This window comes from Plectropomus leopardus, chromosome 21 (assembly GCF_026936395.1).
Source record: "Plectropomus leopardus strain MGB_pleo_1.0 chromosome 21, ASM2693639v1, whole genome shotgun sequence".
Lineage (NCBI taxonomy): Eukaryota > Metazoa > Chordata > Actinopteri > Perciformes > Serranidae > Plectropomus > Plectropomus leopardus.
The window spans coordinates 4,483,466-4,505,432 of record NC_142196.1 but is presented as its reverse complement, the minus strand read 5'-3'; the positions used below and the strand labels follow the sequence as shown (position 1 = coordinate 4,505,432).

General features: G+C 38.8%; 1 protein-coding gene across 4 annotated transcripts in view; it reads left to right on the top strand.

The window, feature by feature from the left end:
* The window catches only part of kcnh2b (potassium voltage-gated channel, subfamily H (eag-related), member 2b), a 336,501-nt gene that overhangs the window by 290,596 nt on the left and 23,938 nt on the right, over positions 1-21,967 (top strand). For all 4 annotated transcript variants that reach the window (XM_088072346.1, XM_088072345.1, XM_088072347.1 and 1 more), the window contains 7 exons: positions 5,819-5,998; positions 8,087-8,187; positions 9,905-10,043; positions 12,433-12,587; positions 14,095-14,189; positions 14,359-14,499; positions 19,474-19,673. In XM_088072346.1, the coding sequence (XP_087928472.1) occupies positions 5,819-5,998; positions 8,087-8,187; positions 9,905-10,043; positions 12,433-12,587; positions 14,095-14,189; positions 14,359-14,499; positions 19,474-19,673 (1,011 nt within the window). The remainder of the gene's footprint in view (positions 1-5,818; positions 5,999-8,086; positions 8,188-9,904; positions 10,044-12,432; positions 12,588-14,094; positions 14,190-14,358; positions 14,500-19,473; positions 19,674-21,967) is intronic.

Below are 21,967 nucleotides of genomic sequence, written 5' to 3'. Positions count from 1 at the left end.
TTTGTCAAAATCAAGAAGATAATGAGCAACCAAAAAAAAGAAATGACCAAATTTGCGCAGAGTTTAGAGGTTTAAAGACTTGTGAAAAGCAACTGAAAGCAGCACAAGAGAAGTGATGTCACTCCAGGTTTCAAAGGGTTAATGTGTGTGTGTGTGTGTGTGTGTGTGTGTGTGTGTGTGTGTGTGTGTGTGTGTGTGTGTGTATCTGGCAATAAATGTGTTCATATTACTTTTAATAATGCATGATATTTGTGATATATATTAGAAGGTAGAGGAATGACCTTTTTCTGCATTTAATATGCTCACATACACATACACAGTATTTATATGTAAATGCAGCCACTGTCCCTAGTGGGCTACTGTAGGTGATCCTTTGATGAGAATACAACAAAGCACTGAGCCTGAAGCAGTAGGAGGTTTTGGCACCAAAAAGCCAGAAAGGGAATGCTCATAAATCTAATCCATAAAAGTCATAAACCCATCCAATGATGAGCGACAGGTGGGGGCAGATATAAAAAAGGCAACGGTTCTGAGCAGTGTGAAATAAAGTGTTTTAGTTGATGCACACAGTATAAAACTAATTTCCATTTGTCCCAGTCACATTTTTCATCATGACATCTTGATAACTGATAAAAGCTATATGTGTTTAAATCCTGTCTTTACTAACTCAGTCTTCTGTGTGTATTATATTTTAAGCCGGGGCATAAATCTGGAAAAGTAAGAAAAAAAAACAACAAAACATCCAACTTTTAAAATACACCCTTATCTTGCAGCTCTTCCTTCTTGTCCTAAGCCCCTCCCACCAGACCACCATATGCACACGCTTCATACGCCATAGTTTGATTTATTTGATCTTATTTCTGCAGCCACTGACTCAGGGTCAGTCTCCAGAGCTGCTGCCCGCACTCCTCCTGGTGAGGCGGTCTTTAGTGGCGTAGAGTGAAACAGAGGACACACTGTGATTCCAGGATGTAACTTTGGAAACGTGAACATAAAGTAGCAGCCATGAGCCTTTGGCTTCGGTTAGCAGAAGGCTAAATAATTAGCAACATTTTCTGTCCATCTTTGAAAGGCTTCAGCTTTTCCTTTCTCTTTGTTTTGTTTGTCAGAATCTCTTTAGATTCACTTTCTGATAAGTCTTAACTAGATTTTCTAAAGCCTGAAAACAACCGTGGGGAGGTGCAGAAGTCTACTTTTTTTCTAGACCACTTTAATTGCAATCTGCTAAAAGTTAATTATGGGATTCCTGCCAGATGATGCCAAAATTAAATTATCCCAGCTTTAACTCTTAGGGCCCTCTTTATTATTTCACACACTGGTATTGCACACTGGTAGAATCAAGCTTTAAAAAGTATTATTCATTAATATTATTGTTTTTATATCATAAATATCAAATATTCATTACTTTTCAGAATTGTAATGCTTTAAAGGCAGGTTTTTGTGAAGATGCCACTATGATTTCAGATTTAAAAAACACAAAAAAATAATTATTATTGTCAATGTACTACATGCAGAGTAGATTTTACTTTATTTTATTTTATTTTATTTTATTTTATTTTATTTTATCACAGTCTGGGATATGTCAGTGATTAGCAGCAACATAGATTGTGACAGTGCACCTAGTGGAAATAGCATGTATTTTCTGTCTGCCAAATAAGGTTAAAAAAAACAACAACAAAAAAAGACATTATCAGGTGGAAAACAGTAAAACACAACGCAGTCTTGCCAAAATTTATGCCATATGCATGAACACAGCCAAAAAACAAAACAAAACAAAACAAAAAAAACTGCGTTAAATGCGCCAAATAGTCTCTACAGATTAAGACTGTGTTGAACTAATAATCTGATAAGATTTGGTGTAAACACAGCTGATGTTGGGGGGTCCTGCCTGCAGTTCAGAGGCAGCTCACAGAAGCTCTGGAAGGTTCCCACAGCTGCTAACACTGATCAGCCCCTCAAGTATTTAGTTTACTGAGGATACATGAAGACCTTAAGAGACTCTGATGAGCTTTACAGCCAAAAACCCACTCTCTGTTTAATAATGTGGCATTCAAAGTCATGTTTTCTAAATAGCATATCATGTGCTTAAGAGTTAAGGTCGTTAAAGGCCTTTTTTTGTTAAGGTTTAAGGCGGTCTTAAGGTTCAATGGCAGTCCTGTGTAGAGTTCTTACATGTACTGCATGTCATGTGCTATACTGGCTTATTAATAATGTACAAAAACAAAGCTCGCATTATAGTAGAGGATCAGATCATAAGAGCCGTGATTATACACAGATCAACAGTTTTTTTAAGATTTGCCCATTAGATAACTTTTGCAACTGCAAAGAAAAGCTCAAGTATTCTTGTTTCTCTGAACAAAATACCAGTGCAAGTGTGATTTCATGCAAGCAGGGACTGGCATACAGAAATACATAAATACTTGAAAATAAATCCTTTGAAGGAGCCAGAAGAGCTGGCTCTTATCAGAAACAGCTGGCTCAATTACAGAGAGGATATACACTGAAATATGTCTTGCTCATTTTGAATAAATCAAGCAAATGTTATCTTGCCAAATTTTGCTGTCTATAGGAACGATTCGTGAGGAAACACAGAGAGAATAAAGGATATGAGATCCTCACATACCAGATGTTCTACGGATGGTTTAATCATAAGTTCATAAATGTCCGCCACAGTCGGTAAGGAGGAGATGGGGAGTGGGATAGAAAGAGTGATAATAAAAGTGGAAGGGAGAGAAGGAAGAATAAAAGCATGAGGGAGAAAGGGCAGCTGAGAGTCACAGAGGAAAGTAGAGGAGGAGGAGAAAGAGAGTCTAAAGGGATGAAATAGCGGCCTTTACAGCAGGAGCAGAAAGGAAGATGAGACGGGAGGCAGGATGAATGGTAATAGGTGACAGGATGAATGAAAAGTGAGTTGGCTGCTCACCGTGTTGAAGAAGAGGAGGAGGTGGAGAGGTGGAGCGAGGATTGCTGGACCGAGTACAGAGCCACGCGGTGAAAAAAACTGGAAATTAGAAAAGAAGAGAGATTCAGCAGTTCAAGGGGAGGGCAGGAAGAAACGGGAACAAGATGGAATGGAGTAAAGACTAATGCAAGCTAAATGGAGTGAATTGAGGAAAAGACACAGAGGTGAGAGGAGGTGAAGGAGGGATCGTGAGCACACGGGTGCCAACAGGGAATACACAAGTCTGTATAATATATGTATGACAAAACCAGACTTTCTTTTATAGTTTATTTCACTTGATTTGAGTGTGGCTCTTGTTTTTCCTTGATTTTCACACATTGCTCACACTCTGTCCACTCTCTGGAGATTGTGTTCTAACTCAAGTCTTGTCACCACCTCCCAGACCAAACAGAGGTCGACTTACCTGCATACAGATGTGCCTGTTGGTCTGCTGCACTGGGGTTGGGGCCACATTTAGACAAGATCGGCCCTACTAGAAACTTTAAAAAAAAATCCACATTCATATGATAACATTGTGAAAATGATCTTCATGTACAGGGATCCACAAAAACAACCGAAAACACTGAAGTATGCATGCCAGGCCAGTAGTTGGCAGTGTAACTTTGTAATGACACACCATAGAAGAACATCACGCACCCGCACGCCACTGTTGTTATGGTTGTCTACTAACACATGGCAATTTGTTTCAAACGTAATGAGCATGAGCGAAGTGCAGCTGTGACATCACTGTTTTCACAGGATCCGCACATTGTCAGTTTACACAGTGACAGAAGGGGTGGTGTTGTCAAAAACTTGGAACTGGAACCCAGTTTCAAAAGTTTGTGTTTTCGGGCCCCCAAAATGCCATTGTCATGTGAATGAAAGGTCAAACTGCAACAAAGGTTTAACATTTAATGCAAGAGCTGTTGTGTTCTGTATATGGCCCCTGAATTTCTGCTTGAAAACATCATTCATGATCACACAGAATAGATGCAGTGAATCATTCGCAGAGCTTTTCCTTCAGAAATGAAAAACATGAAAAAGCATTGGCACAAGTAATTTCAGACTTCTTAATGCATTACGCAGAAAAATCTTACTATTGGTCAATAGTAAGATTTTGGCTTTTTAAGAGATGGGAGTTGACACTCTGAATAGCTGAATTCATGATACACCTAAAACATATCTATGGTTTGTTAAGGGACTAAATACAAACTCTATCCCTTGCAGCTTACTTTGCACCCATATTATGTGCCATTTAACTAGCAGGTTCAGTTAGATATGGACACTTTAGATCAGGGATACTCAACTTCCATGGCCTTGGGTCCACTTTTGCGAAAGGACAGGAGGTCAGTTGGCCCCATAAATGTGTCTAGGATTTTAGGACATTTCTAGGATTGTAGGATGTTTCTCGGATTTCAGGACATTTCTAGGACTTCAGGATGTTTAAGAGAAATTTAGGACATTTCTAGGATTTTTGAATGTTTCTAGGGTTTTAGGACATTTATAGGATTTAAAGACATTTCTAGGATTTCAGGACATTAGGGGCTTAGCTAGGACCTCTGTGGGGGATGTGGGGGATCCTCCACTTGTACTTTTTTATAAATAAGCTCTATTTCAATGCTGTTTTATGCACTCTGGTACCTTATATAAAGTACAAGTGCAAAACAATTCTCAGTATGAATCACTTTATTGTTATTTTGAATTAGAAAATGGTTAGGTGGCCGCAAGGCACCCTACCATCCACTATACATCATTAAAATAGGGCCCGATGTCTGAGAGGTAATGATTCACCTCTAGCCCAGAGTTTTGGTGTTGTATTGGAATGCATTATATTGTATTTATTAGAGGGATACATGTGCCACCATAACAGCAACATTATTGTCCAGCATAAGGCACTTCAGTTTTAATGCATTTTTCCGTTTTCCACATTCTGCTGTTTATGGATCCATACACAACACTTTGTTTGTATAACAGCACACAGTGAAAGTCAGTCAAAAACCACTTCTGAATTTTTCTCCTGTGTTTCAGCTCTCAGTGTTTTTCCTGCCCTTGCTTTCTGCAGCTCACTGTGTGATTCTATTAAGCAGAGACACAAGGCAGGCTGTGCTAATGCGTCTGTATACTGATTCATTCCTGCTCTTGTCCAGGGCGAGTGCAGCGCAGACGCTGGAATACATTACTGCAAGTAAAGCTACTTAGAACTGCTCCATAATACCCAAGATTTTATTCCTGGTGTGTGTTTGGTGTTTTATGTGTTTGTGTGGAGTGTAAGATGGAGAAAAAAGATGTGTTTGTATATACAGTGTGTGTTCTGAATACAGTTATATGCAGCTGTTTGCCTGTTTGAGTCAGAGCCCCTGTATTAGAGCCACTGTTAGAGAGAAGGACATGACTGGAGTCATGGCTGCTAACTGTGTGCGTCCATATGTGTGTTCCTACATTAATGTGCGGTTTGAGAACGACTGTGTGTGGGCAACACGCTGCCTGGGAGGGTAACCTCAAGAGGGTCAGTGCCTTCACAACAGCTCTTGTCATCTTTAGAGGACACTGGCTCGATCGCTGTAATTGCAAAATGCTGTTGTTATGGCCACTGAATAAGCACCGCACTCATGACATGGAACTCCATGTATATTTCATGAAGCAGCTATATGAACTCAGGCTATGTGCAAATGTTTGTGTGCTTAGCTCATTTTCCACCACACTACCTCTAGCAGTCTCATGGTGATAATGTCTCTACTCATCTTTTCTATCATTTTTTTCTCCTTCATCCTTCTTTCCTTCTTCCATCTTTATTTGCCTCATAACTTGCCTTCCTCTCCTTCCTGTCTCTGATTTTTCAGTGTCTGATTGCCTCTCTGTCCCCGTCTCTCTCCCCAGGTGCTGTCTCTGGGTGCAGATGTGTTGCCGGAGTACAAGCTGCAGGCTCCTCGCATCCACAGTTGGACGGTGTTGCACTACAGCCCGTTCAAGGCAGTGTGGGACTGGCTTATCCTGCTGCTGGTCATCTACACCGCCATCCTGACGCCCTACTCAGCCGCATTCCTCCTCAGCGACCAGGTGGGGTCTCGTCCAAGGATAGAATCACTAATGAGACAGCTGTCATGTCAAGTCAATTTCATTTATATTGCCCAATCACCGATCACAAAATTGCTACAAAGGGCAACATAGGATCCTAAGGCTGCATTCAAACCAAATTGGGTGTTCTGAAAACACCGCCCCTCCCTTTTATTTAGAATGTATTTGTGTACTATCTTAAAAGAGATAGCCAGAGCTCTGGCTTTGTTTGAGCAGTGCAGATACTACAGTTGACTAGTTCAAATCAAAAAGAATTCTGCAGATCTTTTAAGCCAACAATAACAAACTTACTGAACATAACAGAGTTGCTGGGACAGGAGATTGGCTTTCTCTCCACTCTCCACTCCCCACAGAAATGGGCCATTTAATGGACACTCCCACGCTATTACACATGCCTGTAACTAATAGCCACGCTGCCGAATTTGATGTGAATGCAGCCAAAGACCCTACATACATTATTCTTTTTCTTTTTTTTAGGTAAATTAGCTATAAGTAATGTGAATTCAACTTTATTCCTCTTTCAGAACATGCTTACAAGATGCAACAAAATCTGTTTGTTTGTCACAAAGTTTTCTAACTAAAGGTGTCAAAAAAATCCTATTTTTCTAATTAAAGTTCTCCCTAAGTTAGTTCAGCCTAACTGTTCTAAATCTGCATTGATATTTTTTGCTGCGTTCGCATGCTTTTCACAAGCATGAGGACCTTTGAAACATAAACAAAGTGGTTAGGTTTCTATCTAAAACATGAGAAAACAGACAAGTAGCAACTTAGCATAAAATGTACTGCAAAAAAAAATATATATTTTTTTCACCTTTTACTATATATATATATATATATATATATATATATATATATATATATATATATATATATATAAAATGTAAAATGTACTGCAAAAAAATATATTTTTTCACCTTTTACTATATATATATATATATATATATATATATATATATATATATATATATATATATATGTGTGTATATATATATATATATATATGTATATGTGTGTGTATATATGGATGGATGGATAGATAGACAACTCAATTTTGCATAATCAAAATGTTATTTATCAGTCTTCTTTATTATTATTATTATTATTATTATTATTATTATTATTATTATTATTATAATTAGTAGTATAATAAGTATTATAATTACAATTAGGCTACAGAAAAAAAATATTTTAATTAAGTACTTTGTACTGAATTAAGTACTGATCATTTCATTTGAATTTTCTTTTAACTTTTTACTAATATCCTGCTAATATTTGGGTAATTTCTTGTTAAGTTGCTCATGGCCTACTTTCCATGTTTTGAAAGACATCAAGCCAATTTGCCCAAGTTTTAAAGAGCTACAGGTCCAATGTGTATGATTTGGGGACATCTATTGGCAAAAATTGTTTATAATATTCATATTTGTTTCTTTAGTGTATAATCACCTGAAACTATGCATAGAATGGGCTGTTTATATCTACATGCAGAGCCTGTCCTCTTCCATGGAGTCTACCAGTTCTACAGTAGCCCAGAAGGGACACTGGCTCTCACTTGCTAACATGGTCAACACTTCCTACAGTTAGTTAGCTTCACAATAAAGGCCTACCAATGTCTTCATATTAATAATAATAATTTCAGTTACTGAACAGAGCAGAATAGAAAAAAAGGGCACTATGACAATGTCTCTAAGTGACAGAATGTCTTCTTTGAAATTATGGTACATACAAAGTATTTCTTAGGAGAATGTATGTAAAGGAAAAAAATTGAAAAAAAATCTATTATAGCTTTTGTTTCCTCCTGATTTGTGTTCTGGAGCCCCGCAGCTTCTCCTAAGATTTGCCTCCCGCTGAAAGCCCTGTTTTTTTTCTGTCACGTCTTCATGTTTTGTCTGCATATGTATGCAAATGATCCTGAAACCCTTAATGCTAATCCATTTGAAGGAGGTAATCACACAGAACTGTTCTATTTTTAGAGCATTAGATCATAATTCTCTTCTCCTGTCTTTTTTTTCTCCTCTCCCCTGTATTCCCTTTTTTTCCTTGTCTCTCTTCTTTTCTTCTCCCTCCTCTCAGGAAGACGCAGCCATGCAGAGTTGTGGTTACTGCTCTCCCCTCAATGTGGTGGACCTCATAGTGGATATCATGTTCATTATTGACATCCTCATCAACTTCAGGTATGACTTCAAACACACAAGTATACAGTATCATAGTCGTAGTAGTAGTCAGAGGTGGGGGCAAATAATTGTTTTGCAATCATGTCTCAAGTCTTTGAACTCAAGTCCAAAATCAAGTCCCAAACTTTGATTTTTGAGCTCCATCATAATTTGCTCTTCACCAAATGTAATTCCATTTTAACACAGTTACAACGTTAGCTTAGCATTAGCTCTCTATGTTTATGTTGGCATTGACACTGTTCTTTGTGCAACTTCAAGTGCAAAAACCGAGCTGGAAGTTGTTGCATCTCCATCTGTAATTTTTGACCTGTACGTTTTGCATACTGCATTTTTCTTCTTCTTTTTTGTCTTTGTTTTGACACATAGTTTTTGTACATGAGCAAAATTATCTTTGGTATCATTTTCATGCCTCCGCACCGGCGATAACAGAGGCTGGAGGCATTATTGTTTTTGGGTTATCCATCTGTCTGTCCTACTCTTGTGAATGCAACATGTCAGGAACACCTTGAGGGATTTTTTTTTTCAGATTTGGCACAAACATTCTTTTGGGCTCAGCGATCAACTGATTCGAATTTTCCAATGTTTGCACATTTAGGAAATGACGGGAAATAAATTAATTCATGACACACTTTAAATAACACATTTTTTAACTTTTGGGCTTGAGGTAAAGTATTAAATATATTCAAGTCAAAAAGCTCAAGTCCTAGTGAAGTCACAGGTCATTTGTGTTAGTCCAAGTGGAACTGCAAGTTCTTTTTAGTTTTGAAAAAACGAGTCAAAAGTCATTAAGTTTTTTGACTTGCAACAACTTTTTTTGTCTGTGACAGCTGGTATGGACACACAAAAGATTTTCCAGTTTACAAAGAACATCCACGTAGCAGAAAGAAAGCCACGTAGCATATTGATTTTCTGTTATTTTGGTAATAACAGTACTGCAGCTAAAATAATGAGGGTATAACAACAAACATAGCTGGAGGATGTTGCATTTTATTAAATGTTTGATTTATTATCAAAGCATTTTCACAATTCTTTCTTCTTTGGGGGAAGGGCTTTAAGTGAGTACTTAATAAATTCAGGTAAAATGGGCCAAAAATTACAAAGTAATATTAGCATGTTTTAAGCTACCAAGTTCCATAAAATCACGACTAATGCAAATGTGCCGCCCTGTAATATTACAGACATTTTTTATATTTTTGTCACTTAAAAAAATATTTAACAGGATGCCGTAAGTCCATGTTAGCCACAGTAGTCCAGAATTAGCCATAATTATTGCACATGTGAGCACGCAAACATGTCCATCCAGACAGCAAAAGAACAGGAAAACATGGCAGAAAGTTGGACAATCTTTTTTTTTTTTACTAAATAGCCACAGCAACAACATTAATGATTCAATAAATTAATGACTAAACTGATCAATGAATTTCACTATTTAAAAAAATAGAATTATGTGGTTTTCTTGGTAATCTACCAAAAAGTGTCTTTTAGTAGTAACAATAATGTCAGTGTCGTTTGCATTAGAAACAGCTGCAGCTGTGTTAGTAGAAGAATTAGTCGTAGCAAATGTCCTTATTAAACTGTGATTAGAGCTGGTTGTAAAATAAGAGCCTGTGATTTATGGTTATCAGAGTAAATGCTACAAAGCGATTTTCACAGTGGTAATGGCTAAAGTAGTACACTATGTTAATCATTGTAATCTATCGTGCACTGTTCTTCTTAGGACAACATATGTAAACACTAACGATGAGGTGGTGAGCCATCCGGTGCGTATCGCCGTCCACTACTTCAAAGGCTGGTTCCTCATCGACATGGTGGCCGCTATTCCCTTTGACCTGCTCATCTACCGCAATGGGGAGGAGGTATGTCATAGCGGAGGGAAGTTAGCTATTTATGTAGAAGGTATGCGGGGAGGACAAGACAAGTGGTGGGGAGATGGAGGGATAAAGAGAACAAGAGAGGAATGCTGTAGCTGCACTGTCTTCATCTTATGGAATAAAGAAAGGAACAGGAAGGTACAAAGAAGGAAGAGGAGGAGGAGGGAGACGGGGAGGTGGAAGATGGGGAATAAGAGGAAGAAAGAGGGAAGCAGAGGTGGTTGAGTTTTTGTTTCATAATTTAATTGTCTCCATGGGGAAGTTGATTTGCAGTCAGCTGTGGTGGAGCGTCAAAATAAAACATGTCTACCTTACATCATGCAATGCAGTGTGTTCAAAAGGCGAAGAAGAAGTCGATTAATCAAGTATTTTATTGTAAAATAAATAAATCCACAATTTTGTGATTTGTTAGGGAAAAAAACAAACATTCCTTGCTTCCCTGGTGTTTGAATTTTCTATTTATCTCTGTTTAACATAATTGGAAATTTAATGATAATATGGAGTCTTAGAAACTGTTAGAATCACCATCTATACATGTATGGATGTCCAGATAAGCAATATCTTTCCTCTGTGCTGGATCATTGATCCATTTGGATGGGAGATGAGTGAAAGGGTATGACGGCAATCAGCTAAGAAGGTTTGAAATATAAAAAGGTATCACAAAAACTCAGGTTCAGGCAAGTTTGCTAAACAACTATGCTATTGTGATATGTCCATAAAACCACCCAATATGCTAACTATACTTACTGTTCTGATACTACGTCTGCTAGTTACCAATATGAATGCACAAGACTCCTCATCTGAGTCTGCCTGGGGCTCAAACATACATGGCTGAATCTCTGTGATGTTTCCTGTAATGCTAATGCTTTTCATGTTTTCAGAAACATATTTTAATGCCCCATTTTGCCTTAAAAGTGTGAGTTTGTGAACAGGAAGTGGGTGCCATACCAAAAAAAAGGCTTAAAAAATGGAGCTTAAACTGTAAAACTAAGCAACACTGACCAAATATAAACCAAAATTCTGTTGCTGAGTTGCCTATTTTCTCACCTATAATGTTTTTAGAAACATGTCACAGCTTACCATTTAACTGTAACACGAGATCCAGCCGGCCGCCATTGTGTCAAATGGATGAGGTCACATTATGTCCCCCACCAGGGAGGGTGTCTGCTGATCCAATGCATTCTGGTAGCTGTAGTTTTTCTTCCTTTTGAGCAAAAACCCTTTTTCTCAGGTTTTTTTGGCAATGTAGCAAAAATTTCAAAAGTATTTGACTCTTTTTACTGCATAGACGGCCTACTATTATGTGAGACTCTCTTTACTTCAGTAAAATACTTCTTAAATTGCACTCTGTGTTGAGTAAACTGAACTTTTTATGTAAAGCTGTTGAAGTATCCCTTTAATCAACAATGAAAATAATCACTGGTTGCATTTGTAACGCGGGAAAAGGTGCAGAAACATACAGTGACACTCTATACACAGTATAGTTCAGTCTGGTTGAAAAGACGCTGAGGTTCTATGGTTTGCTGAATGATAGAAAAGTGAAGGGGTGGAGGTGTTGATTGGAAGTTGGAAGTGGATGTCTGGAGGAAGAGGTGGGAGGGAGAGGAAGGAGAAGTTACACTGTAGGTTGCTGAAGCCCTCTGAGGAACCTTCCTACATAATACGGATAAAAACCACTGAGGTCCACATTGCTGGCTCCACAGGGCAGCTCAGCACAGGCTAATTCCATTGACAGAGAAAGCATCACTTGAAATGAATCTATAAGCAATGGGAAGCATGTAAGTAATAAAACTAATTACTATTTAGAGTGATTAAGGCACACACCAGGCTAAACATAATGAACGTGGAAACTCCCCAACATTGAAATACTATCCAGGGAAAGCTTTGCCAGCGTTCACTTCACAGAGGCTGTCCGGGAGGAAGCCACAGAGCCAAGAAAGTGGAGAATTTCCTCACCAGACAACTATTATTTACTGTGAGGACACACACACTCACACACACACAGAGCAGGACTAGGCTCTGTGCCAGCGCAGTGATCGTCCTGTTATTTATTTCTTGTATGGACACGGAGGGGGCCAGCTAAACACAAGCAGAAAGGAGAGGGAGTAGACAGCCCACAATAATGAAAGGGAGTCAGGATTTACCACCTCCACAGCAGTGAATCACATCGGGACAAGGCTGCGGCTGTCCCACCTGTGTGTGTGTGTGTGTGTGTGTGTGCGCGCAGGTGTGTTTGCGTGTGTGTGTGTGTGACAGGATGACAGCAGGTGGGAAAGCTGTGAGGAGATATCGCAGCCAAGGGACTTTGTTTGGTGCCATGCTCTACAAAACCTTATCTCATCACCAATACCTGTGCTCTGTCTCTCCCACGCAGACCACCACTCTGATTGGTCTGCTGAAAACCGCTCGTCTCCTGCGATTGGTGCGCGTAGCCAGGAAGCTGGACCGCTACTCGGAGTACGGCGCAGCTGTCCTCTTCCTCCTCATGTGCACCTTCGCCCTCATCGCTCACTGGCTGGCCTGCATCTGGTACAGTGACTGTGTGATGAATCAGATTAGATTTACAGAGGAGTGATGTGGGAAGAATCAGGTCTCTGTGTGCATACATCTGAACTGGTAGTGTTGTCACAGTATTCAAATTCTCAGCTTGATTACAAAACATTAAAAGAGCTCTGTACGATATTCAGAACAATAATATAGCAGCAAACCACTCTTTGCAATGAGCGGTATAGTGGAGTAATGGTGTCCTGAGCCAGCCCGTTCTCGCTTCAAGCTCGTCAAATACGTCCGCTATGTCAGTGCTTTCGGCATACGAGTGTGATGCCAAAAGCCTAAACCTAAACATCGGTTACTTTGTTGCCTAATCCTAAGCATGATGATGCTCTTGTTGGTTGTCATGGGCTGTTGTGTCAACATAAGGACTGTGCTGCATCATCACACCATTTGTAGACATCACGGTAACACCATCCTTCAGCATAGACACAGAGGGATACCCAAATTGTCATTAGTAGACCTTGCCTTCTGTGTGTGTTATATCTGAGCTTCTCTGTTCTTTGTTATGGTAGACTCTTCAGCAGCATGTGTATGTTAGTACATGTGAGCCTGTTTGTGTCTATTTAACTGTTTAGCTAATTACCACTAGCTAACACTAACACTAGCTTACACTACCTGAAACTGAGTTAGCATTCTTGCACTCCCAGTTCCCACGTCTCCAAGTCAGTGGACGGTGTGGTTATCAAAAGCTCAAGAGATTTTTCTCATTTTGTTCTATGACATAAAATACGGCAGTAAATACCCCACCCCTAAGTTTGAAGCATCATCATGCTGGGACAGCTTTACAGTCTCGCTATGGGGCTGACAATGAAGTAATGAGATCCTAGAGTAGTTTGTTATCTTCCTGAGCAAAGAGTTTAAGTTTCATTAACTTTACCACAGAGCTTATGTTCTGTAATATTCTAGAATACAATGGAAAAATCCTGTACGCTTTTTGTCAAGGGAACCAGGGCGATGCCAACTTCCTGGTTGGCCTACAACAAAAAAGAAATCATCCCTGCATCCCTCTGTTGGGATGCCGTTGTTGCGGAAGAGTATCACCTATTCCCTCCACATTAGCACCATTAACTCTGTCAACACTGTTTCCATCACTAGCACTATTTGCACTATTAGCACTGATAGCTACCTCCATGTTGACAAACATGTGCAATGACCTCTGACTAATTAGTACGTTCTGAATTTTTTAAATATTTTTTTTATATATATATAAATATCGAGTTTCCCTTTTTTTGTCGAGGTCTAGAGTGTGTTGTCAAGCACAAATAAAATCATAGAAATGTATCCTGCAGAAGATGAGTATTTAAAAGGTTTCAAAAATTCTCAAACAATATTAGTCAAAGAAATTACATTTTGATTACACTATTACAGATTTGAAAATTAATTTAGTGTGCTTCTTTGTATAACCACTATTGCAGGCTAATTATTGCTGACATCAATATTTATATACATCCAAAAATATTGTAACTGTTTGTTTTTTTTCCAGGTATGCCATCGGGAGCGTAGAGAGGAATGGTTCAATCGGCTGGCTCCACACGCTGGGGGACCAACTGGGAAAACACTACAACAGCTCGGTCCTAGGTACTTGGAGGGACAATAATGTAGAAATATTGTAGTGATAATTTGTGTGCTGCTTAGCTTAGTTAAATTTGATGATTAATATGCTTAAAGCTGCATATTAATCATCAAATCTAACCTCTGATTTAAAACTTTTTGAAATATTTGTGTCATCTCTACATTTCTGCTCCAGGTTCAGGACCCTCCATTAAAGACAAGTACGTCACAGCTCTGTACTTCACCTTCAGCAGCCTGACCAGCGTGGGATTTGGAAACGTGTCCCCAAACACCAACTCTGAGAAGATCTTCTCCATCTGCGTCATGCTCATAGGATGTAAGTACTGATATTATCATAAAGGCAGCTGTTTGCTGGCTTCCGACATGGGCACTGAAATTAACAAATGCAGCCTCATGTCCTGTACTCTAACTTTCGTGGGAACATTCCCCGTTTTAAGTCGTCCTCTTCTTTAATATTTCTTCAGACTGCAGTCAGCATAGCAAGAATTACTTCACACTACATCATGTCAGAGAGTTGGAAAGTTTAAAAGATTTTTTCTTATGTAGTATCCTTTCTATAATTACAGCGGCTGGACGTAGCCATAGATCATACTTTTTATTCTGAAAGCATATCTCTTAATGATTTATTAATAAACTTCGTCAGTGGGGATTGTAATATCCCCTCTCATGCTTATCAGCTCAGCTTCCTCTCTACAGAGTAATTACCTCTGCAGGCTGGCAGAGCCCTGGACCTCATTGATCAGGCAAAGCATAGGATAAAAAAAAATGAATATAATATTTAAAAGTAGTCCTCGGTCTAAAAAGGGACTGGAAACTTGTAACGGCTCATGATTGCACATAAGTACCCATTATGCAAAAAGCATGTACTGGACTGTGGTTATGGTTATCAACAGGTTAAAGCAAAGACTTGGAGGCAAGTTCTCAACTATCGGGTTTCTGTCGGGTTTCAGCCTTAATGCCTCCCGAAACTCAACTCGGCATAGAGAACCACAGAGGATGCAGGACAACTCCACTCATTTCAACTCAAATTATTGAAATGATGATCGTTAAAGTAGAGTATTAGGTTGAAAAACAAATCAGGTTATTTATTTCAGGCCAATAAATTAAATTCTTAAATATAAATCATGTCAGGTACATGAACAAATCTCTCTTAAAATAAAATCACTTGATATCAGTCAAAAAGTTAAATGGGAACGTTGTTTTATCATATTTAATTTAATCAATATCATGCTTTTTTGTGTTAATTAAATGCATTTACTGCAACTTTGAGATATTTATACTTTGTTTTAAATATGTTCTCTTTTTACACAATGTGTATGCTCTTTTTAAAATAATATTCGCAATTATTTTTAAATAATTTTTAACCTAACTGAATCCAAGCGATTGATTGTGTCCCATGTGACACACGTGAAAATACACATCCTCACACAGACAGCAGTTTCAGTGTGTGATGCGGACAGTGATGGGAGCTGACAGAGGTTGAGATGTTTGCAGGATCCAATGTGACAACAGGACAAACAGGGAGGCTCATGAAGGAGACGACAGCAAACACTCTGTCCTCTGCAGACAGAAGCCTTTTAGATCATTCAAACTCCTGCTCTATCTGCTCTCCAGAGGATGGAATAATTCTTACCGGGACTGCTTTTATTAATCCAGATTGTTCTGGCCATAGCCTTCTCTCAAATGTAATTGAACTAGATGGTATAAAAAGCACCAAAAATAAATTTGATTTTGAAGAACTATAATACCCACAGACTTGTTGCAAGCAGTGTCATGTAGGAACTATTCGTTGGATATTATGTTATCTGTGAATACACCACAGAACATGAGTGTGTGTGAAGTTCTGTTTAAAAACACATTCAAAATTTCATCTGAAGCTAATATTTAGCAATCTGACAAATCAAGTGGATATCATCAGCCTGTTTTCATTATAAAGTTGTCAAATAATGTTGAATAATACTGCTTTTGCAGTGATTTTGGCGTAAGATCCCGACTCCAAAAGCCACCTTTCACCTCCTAGTGATACACTGTGAGATGGTGTTAGCAGGAGACGTAGCTAAACAGAACCAGTTGCGATATAACTATACGCAGACAAGCAGATGGGTGGCGTCACTTAAGCACGTAGTCAGACAGATGATACACCGCTGGACGGTGTCAGGTTGTCAAACGGCCGCTAACAACATGATATAAAGAGCAAAAGGTTCCTATAGGTCAGACAGGATGGGCGGTGGATAGGTCCAGTGAACCTCAGTCTGGTATTTACGTCCCGTCTGAAAGTGTTTTATTTTCTACACTTTACCATGTGCCTCTTTTGCCTAATCCTAAACATCCATTCCAGCATTTCTGTTTGTTGACCTCCTGGCGTTGGTTGCCATGTGCTTTTGCTGCCCAAACATAACCACATGCAGCTTCATCTCACCATGTGCTTGTGTTGACATCACAGTAGCTGCATCCCCGAATGTCAATAGCAGACACGGAAGGATACTTAGAGTGTAATATGTAGACATGAAAGGCCACTGACAAAGCAGCAGCATGTGACAACTTGGGATGAAAATGTGTTAATATCAACCAAAGTTGCAGTCTTTTTAAAAGAAAAATCATGTTATGAACTCTTCCTCAACTGACAAGCTGAACTTTAGAAAGCATTTTTCAACAGAAAGAGGATTCAGTCCACCATCACTTCCATTGAAATTGTCACTATGAACAGGAGGAGCAATTCAAGCAACCAAAAACGTTTTCATTATACATATGGGCATGTGAGTGCTGTGTTAGGATAGACCAGAGAAAAAGTGAAACTACACTTTAAGATAATACTTTGTTGGTGTAATCATTTCTCCTGGCTATAAATAGATCTTCTCCTACGGGAACTTACATGATATAAAACAATATAAAAGTCCTCATTTGGTGCTGTAACGCTTCTCTAAAGTTCTACCCACACTAAAGTAGAGCTTGACCAGCCTGAGTGGTCCAAATCAAATGGGTATTTTCCAAAGCTGCAGTCTTTTTAGTGCCAAAGTCACCCCTTGTATTCCCACAGAAAGTGTTGCCTTACTGAGCTGCGGTGGAGGGAAAGTAACACAAAGTATTGATTTAAGATAAACTTGGAAAAAGGTCTGAAATGGTCTTTTAATGACTTCAGTCCACACTAGCCTAACACAGTAAGTCAATGAGTAGAGTGACTATTGAGCAAGACAGCGACTTCCCTCCTGTTTTGGATCTTGTAGCACACCAGGCTCTTGGGTTTAGGGGGTTAACTTTCACAGATTGCAGTCATGAATCATGTTCACAAGACACTCACAAGTGCATCCTATAATACTGAAAAGCAAATGGGCCCGTATAATCAAATTGAAGCGTAGAATGACAACTTGATGAAAATAACTTTATTTGCTTAACACTTTCTTTTTTTTTGCATTTGAACAGTTTCAGTGAGTCTTAGTGGTTCCTGAAAAAATTGGGACAGTCCCAAATTACAAGAAGCTGTCCCAAATCCCAAATCTTATCTTGTTTCTCTCAAAAATGAACTGTTACAGTAACAATTAATATGAACAAGCTGTGTCTGTATGCTGAGAGACTAAAAGGTGAAAATGCTGAGGAGACCTGACTTGGTGACACTGTTAAAAAATGCTGCACTGAATGTATTATTTATTGGAGCGCTGATAAATTGTCATGAATAATTAATCACATAACGAAGATACATGCAACAAGCTGCAGCTGTCACCAGAATAAAGTGCACTCTGAATTTAAAAAAAATCATTACAATCTTAGCTGCTGAAAAGACGTTTAAAAGGACATTGTACATAATGGTTAATCCGTCTTGTAAACTAGGACACTGTCTTCCTTAAAGCCAATATATCTATTTTATTCATCTCTAACTGAGCTTCAATACATTAATGAATTATTAGTCTAATGTTACCCCAAAATATTCTATATATTTTAATCCATCTGATATTTAGAATGAAGCCACACGTTTGAAACATTAGCCCTTTTTACACAGACATTATGCTACAGAGCAGCTATAAAGTCCCTTCTTTAGGCTGCCTTTGCATATTTGCACAGGACTAAATAACAGCAGTATAATTCAGTTCCAGTGTGTGATTTTAAACAACGAGCTGGCATCCAGGAGGCAAAAGTGGAGTAAGAGGCTTGACGTTTAGCACAACAGCTTTGGCCTCTAGTGGAACATAAAATGTACACCTCTCCATCGCTTTATAAACAATAACAACGGCATTAACTTGGCAATGACAATCATTTACCATCTCTGTGATATGGCAGCTGATCTCGTCCTCTGCTGAGAGGATAAGGAGCCCCTGAATGTCATTGTTTTCCTGTTTCCAGGGAGATATAAACCACTTGTAGTGACTTTCTGAAGTAAACTTTACCATTACTGCTATAAACAATATGCAATTACGTTTGAAATATAAAGTGCATATATTTTATTTTGATTTAATTTAATTGACATGCAATTCTCTTCTGAGTGTATTCTTTTTTAAATAAAAGAGAAGCTTTAGTCTTGAGGACAGGTTAAGTGTAGCTGCAGGCAGCCATGGAGAGGGAGTGATCTGACATGCATGTTATGCAGACAGTAATAGGCACCATACTGATGAAATGAATAAAGTAAAGGGATTTTTATGCAACATATAATGTTTTGCATTCTGTTACATACATCACAGTCATTGTGTTTTTTTCTAATAACAAACAGTTGACTTCTTGAACTAAAATGATATATTTTAGCATAAAGTTTTGACTTTTATTGTTTTTTTGTCCCATGACATATTGGAGGCCACGCCCACTGCAGTCATGTGACTAATCCTACCACCAACTCCCCTGTATCGAATTTCATTTATCCTGAACTGGTCAACCTTACGAAGATGTGTATACATATGCACATATACATATCTTTACTTCACAGTGTACATACAGTGCAAAGATGCCATTGTATCTTCAGCTCTGATTTATTATGTTATATATTATAATATTATCACTATTCTCCTTTATTATACCATCAGCTGTATGAGTTTCCTCTCTCTTCTCTGTTCTCTTTACCATTTCCTTGCCCTTATCCACTAACAGTATTTTCATCAAACATATCACCCAAAGGTGTCAAGCTTAATATATATCTTTTCAGATGGAGAAGACAGTCAGCCAGAAATATGTCAGGTCATATCAGTGTATTGAGTGCCCGCATGTCCCTATACTCTGTTAATGTATATGTCATTCTCTCCTGTCCTCCTTCCTCACACTTCCAAACCCTCCTCTCACGTCTCACCCTGTCCCCGTCTCCCACCCGCAGCCCTGATGTACGCCAGTATCTTTGGAAACGTGTCGGCCATCATCCAGCGGCTTTACTCTGGGACAGCCCGCTACCACACCCAGATGCTCCGAGTCAGGGAGTTCATCCGCTTCCACCAGATCCCCAACCCGCTCAGGCAGAGGCTGGAGGAGTATTTCCAGCACGCCTGGTCCTACACCAACGGCATCGACATGAATGCTGTGAGTACCCATCCTCACGCACCCAAATCCTGTGTGTTTACACCCAGTCTGTTCATATTGATGAGTGAGTGTTGGGCATGAATACACACATGTACACAGAAAAAGGCTAGAGGAGGATTTTGAGCTTGCATTGTACGTTAATAGGATGATGTGAAGACTTTGTCTCAGCATGCATGGTCCGACATCATCAAAGAAAATAGGACTGATGTGAGTATCATAAAAAATATGCACACGCACACACACACACACACACACACGCACACACACACGGCCAAATGTGCAATAGACAGGTTAACCCTTTGAAACCTGAAGCGTCATCACTTATCTTGTGTTGCTTTCACGCGCCTTTCACAAGTAACAAGAAATCAGTAGATTTAGATTTTATTTATAAATCTAGGGTAAAAAAAAAAAACTACATTTTTAATAATTACATATTTAAATGTATGTTACAGAATAATTAGAAATGTTTAAGCATTTTCCCCAGTCTTGCTTGCGTTGTTTCCTTTTTTAATTATTTTTTGTTTCTTTTTATTGATTTCACCTATTTTATTTGTTTAATTTATTTATTTCCTTTTATTGTTGTGTTTTATGTTTTTATTGTTTTTTTGTTTTTTGGTCTATTTCTTTGTATAATGTTATATTGACATTTTGCATCCTGCATCTTGCATTACTCTTGTTTTAATTTCATCTTAACTCTATCCTAATTTTGCCTCGCTAGTAGGACTGTTTGGCTTTCTGTCGTTGTATTGCCTATGTATTCCATTTTTGCTATTGCTTTGTTTGTCAAAGCACTTTGTGAACTCTGTTTTTAAAGGTCCTATATAAATAAAGTTAGTAGTAGTAGTAGTAGTAGTAGTAGTAGTAGTATTCAACTTTTCAAGTACTTTTTTGTACTCTTTCCTTCTTCCCATGTTTCTGAGAGAATTCCAGGGTATTTTCTCAGGTTTCAAAGGGTTAAAGTATTTGCAGCATGCATGGAGCTCCATCAGTTTGCCAAAATGCATGGCGGTTAACACACTCTTTTCGCATACAAGTTGAAACCGACAGAGACAGTGAGTCACACCTGTCAGTGGACACAAAAAAGGCACCCTGCATTCAGACTGAAGGAGTGCTTTCAGCATGCTTGCTGTATACAGCTGACCTCAGCTTGGACTCTGTGAGTCACAGCACATAGGATGCCTCTGCTCACATGTGCACACACTCTGGCATGATCCCATTCACATGTTCTCTTTCTTTGCACCGGTGTTATTAGGGCTTTGAGTCAGATATGACGTTGGACACACACACACACGCATGCAAATACAGATCCACATGCACACACAGACATACACAACTATCAACATAAACATGTCACACACTTGACACCTGCTGATGTAAGCATGTAATGCCGTGCATGAGTCAGTGGATGTCATCCTTACTATCTTTACAACAACAGTTTTTCCCTGCATTGTAAGCTGTTTCATTCTCTCAGCTCAGAAAGTACACTTTACTAAAAATATCTCTGCTTATAAGAACAGGATGCCTTTCCAGCATCCTAATTCTTTTCAAAATTGCCCCTCGGAGCATAATCAGTGCCTCATTGTTGTCTGTGAAGCCTCACAGAAGCATAGAGGAACTGCGTTTGGGAGCACAGTCCAAGTGCAAACGCAAAATTCCATCGCTGGAATCCTGATTCATTTCAGTATAATAAGTGAGCCACTGAAGTAACAAAAAAAAACAAATTGGACAAGCATCCATGGGAATGTATTATGTATTCCTGTGTCAGCCCCCTCCTCTTCCCTCATTACTTCGCTCTCTTAAAGGAGCACTGAGGTAGAGAATGTTGACTGTAATGAGTATTATGATTGTGTGGAGTAGATCCTGTCTGTCTGTCTACTCAACTGATTCAATCAGCTGTGACCTCCTTCATGAAGGTGGAGGGAATGATAATGCAGCTGCGATTAGGAACTGAACGCTACAGGAGTGTTGTGATGAAAGCACAGGGAGAGAGAAAAGGATATTTTGTCTTTTTTGCATGTTGATGAGCAGGACACTGAATCAGCTCTGAGGTTGCTCCTCTGCAGCTGAACTCTAACCTCTAACCCTTAAAGATGTGGGATTTGTGCAGATAATATAAGAAAAGTTTTTTATTTTTTTTTTTTAAATAAGTTTTAGTGAAAAAAGGGACTTTTTCTTTCTAAAGTATTGTGTTGAGTTGTGTTTCCACCAAGCAGGTCGGTTTACTTAATTGTGAAAAGTGGTGGATGGTACCTTTTTCACAACCGCTAGAAATGGCTAGAAATGCTGCAGTCTGT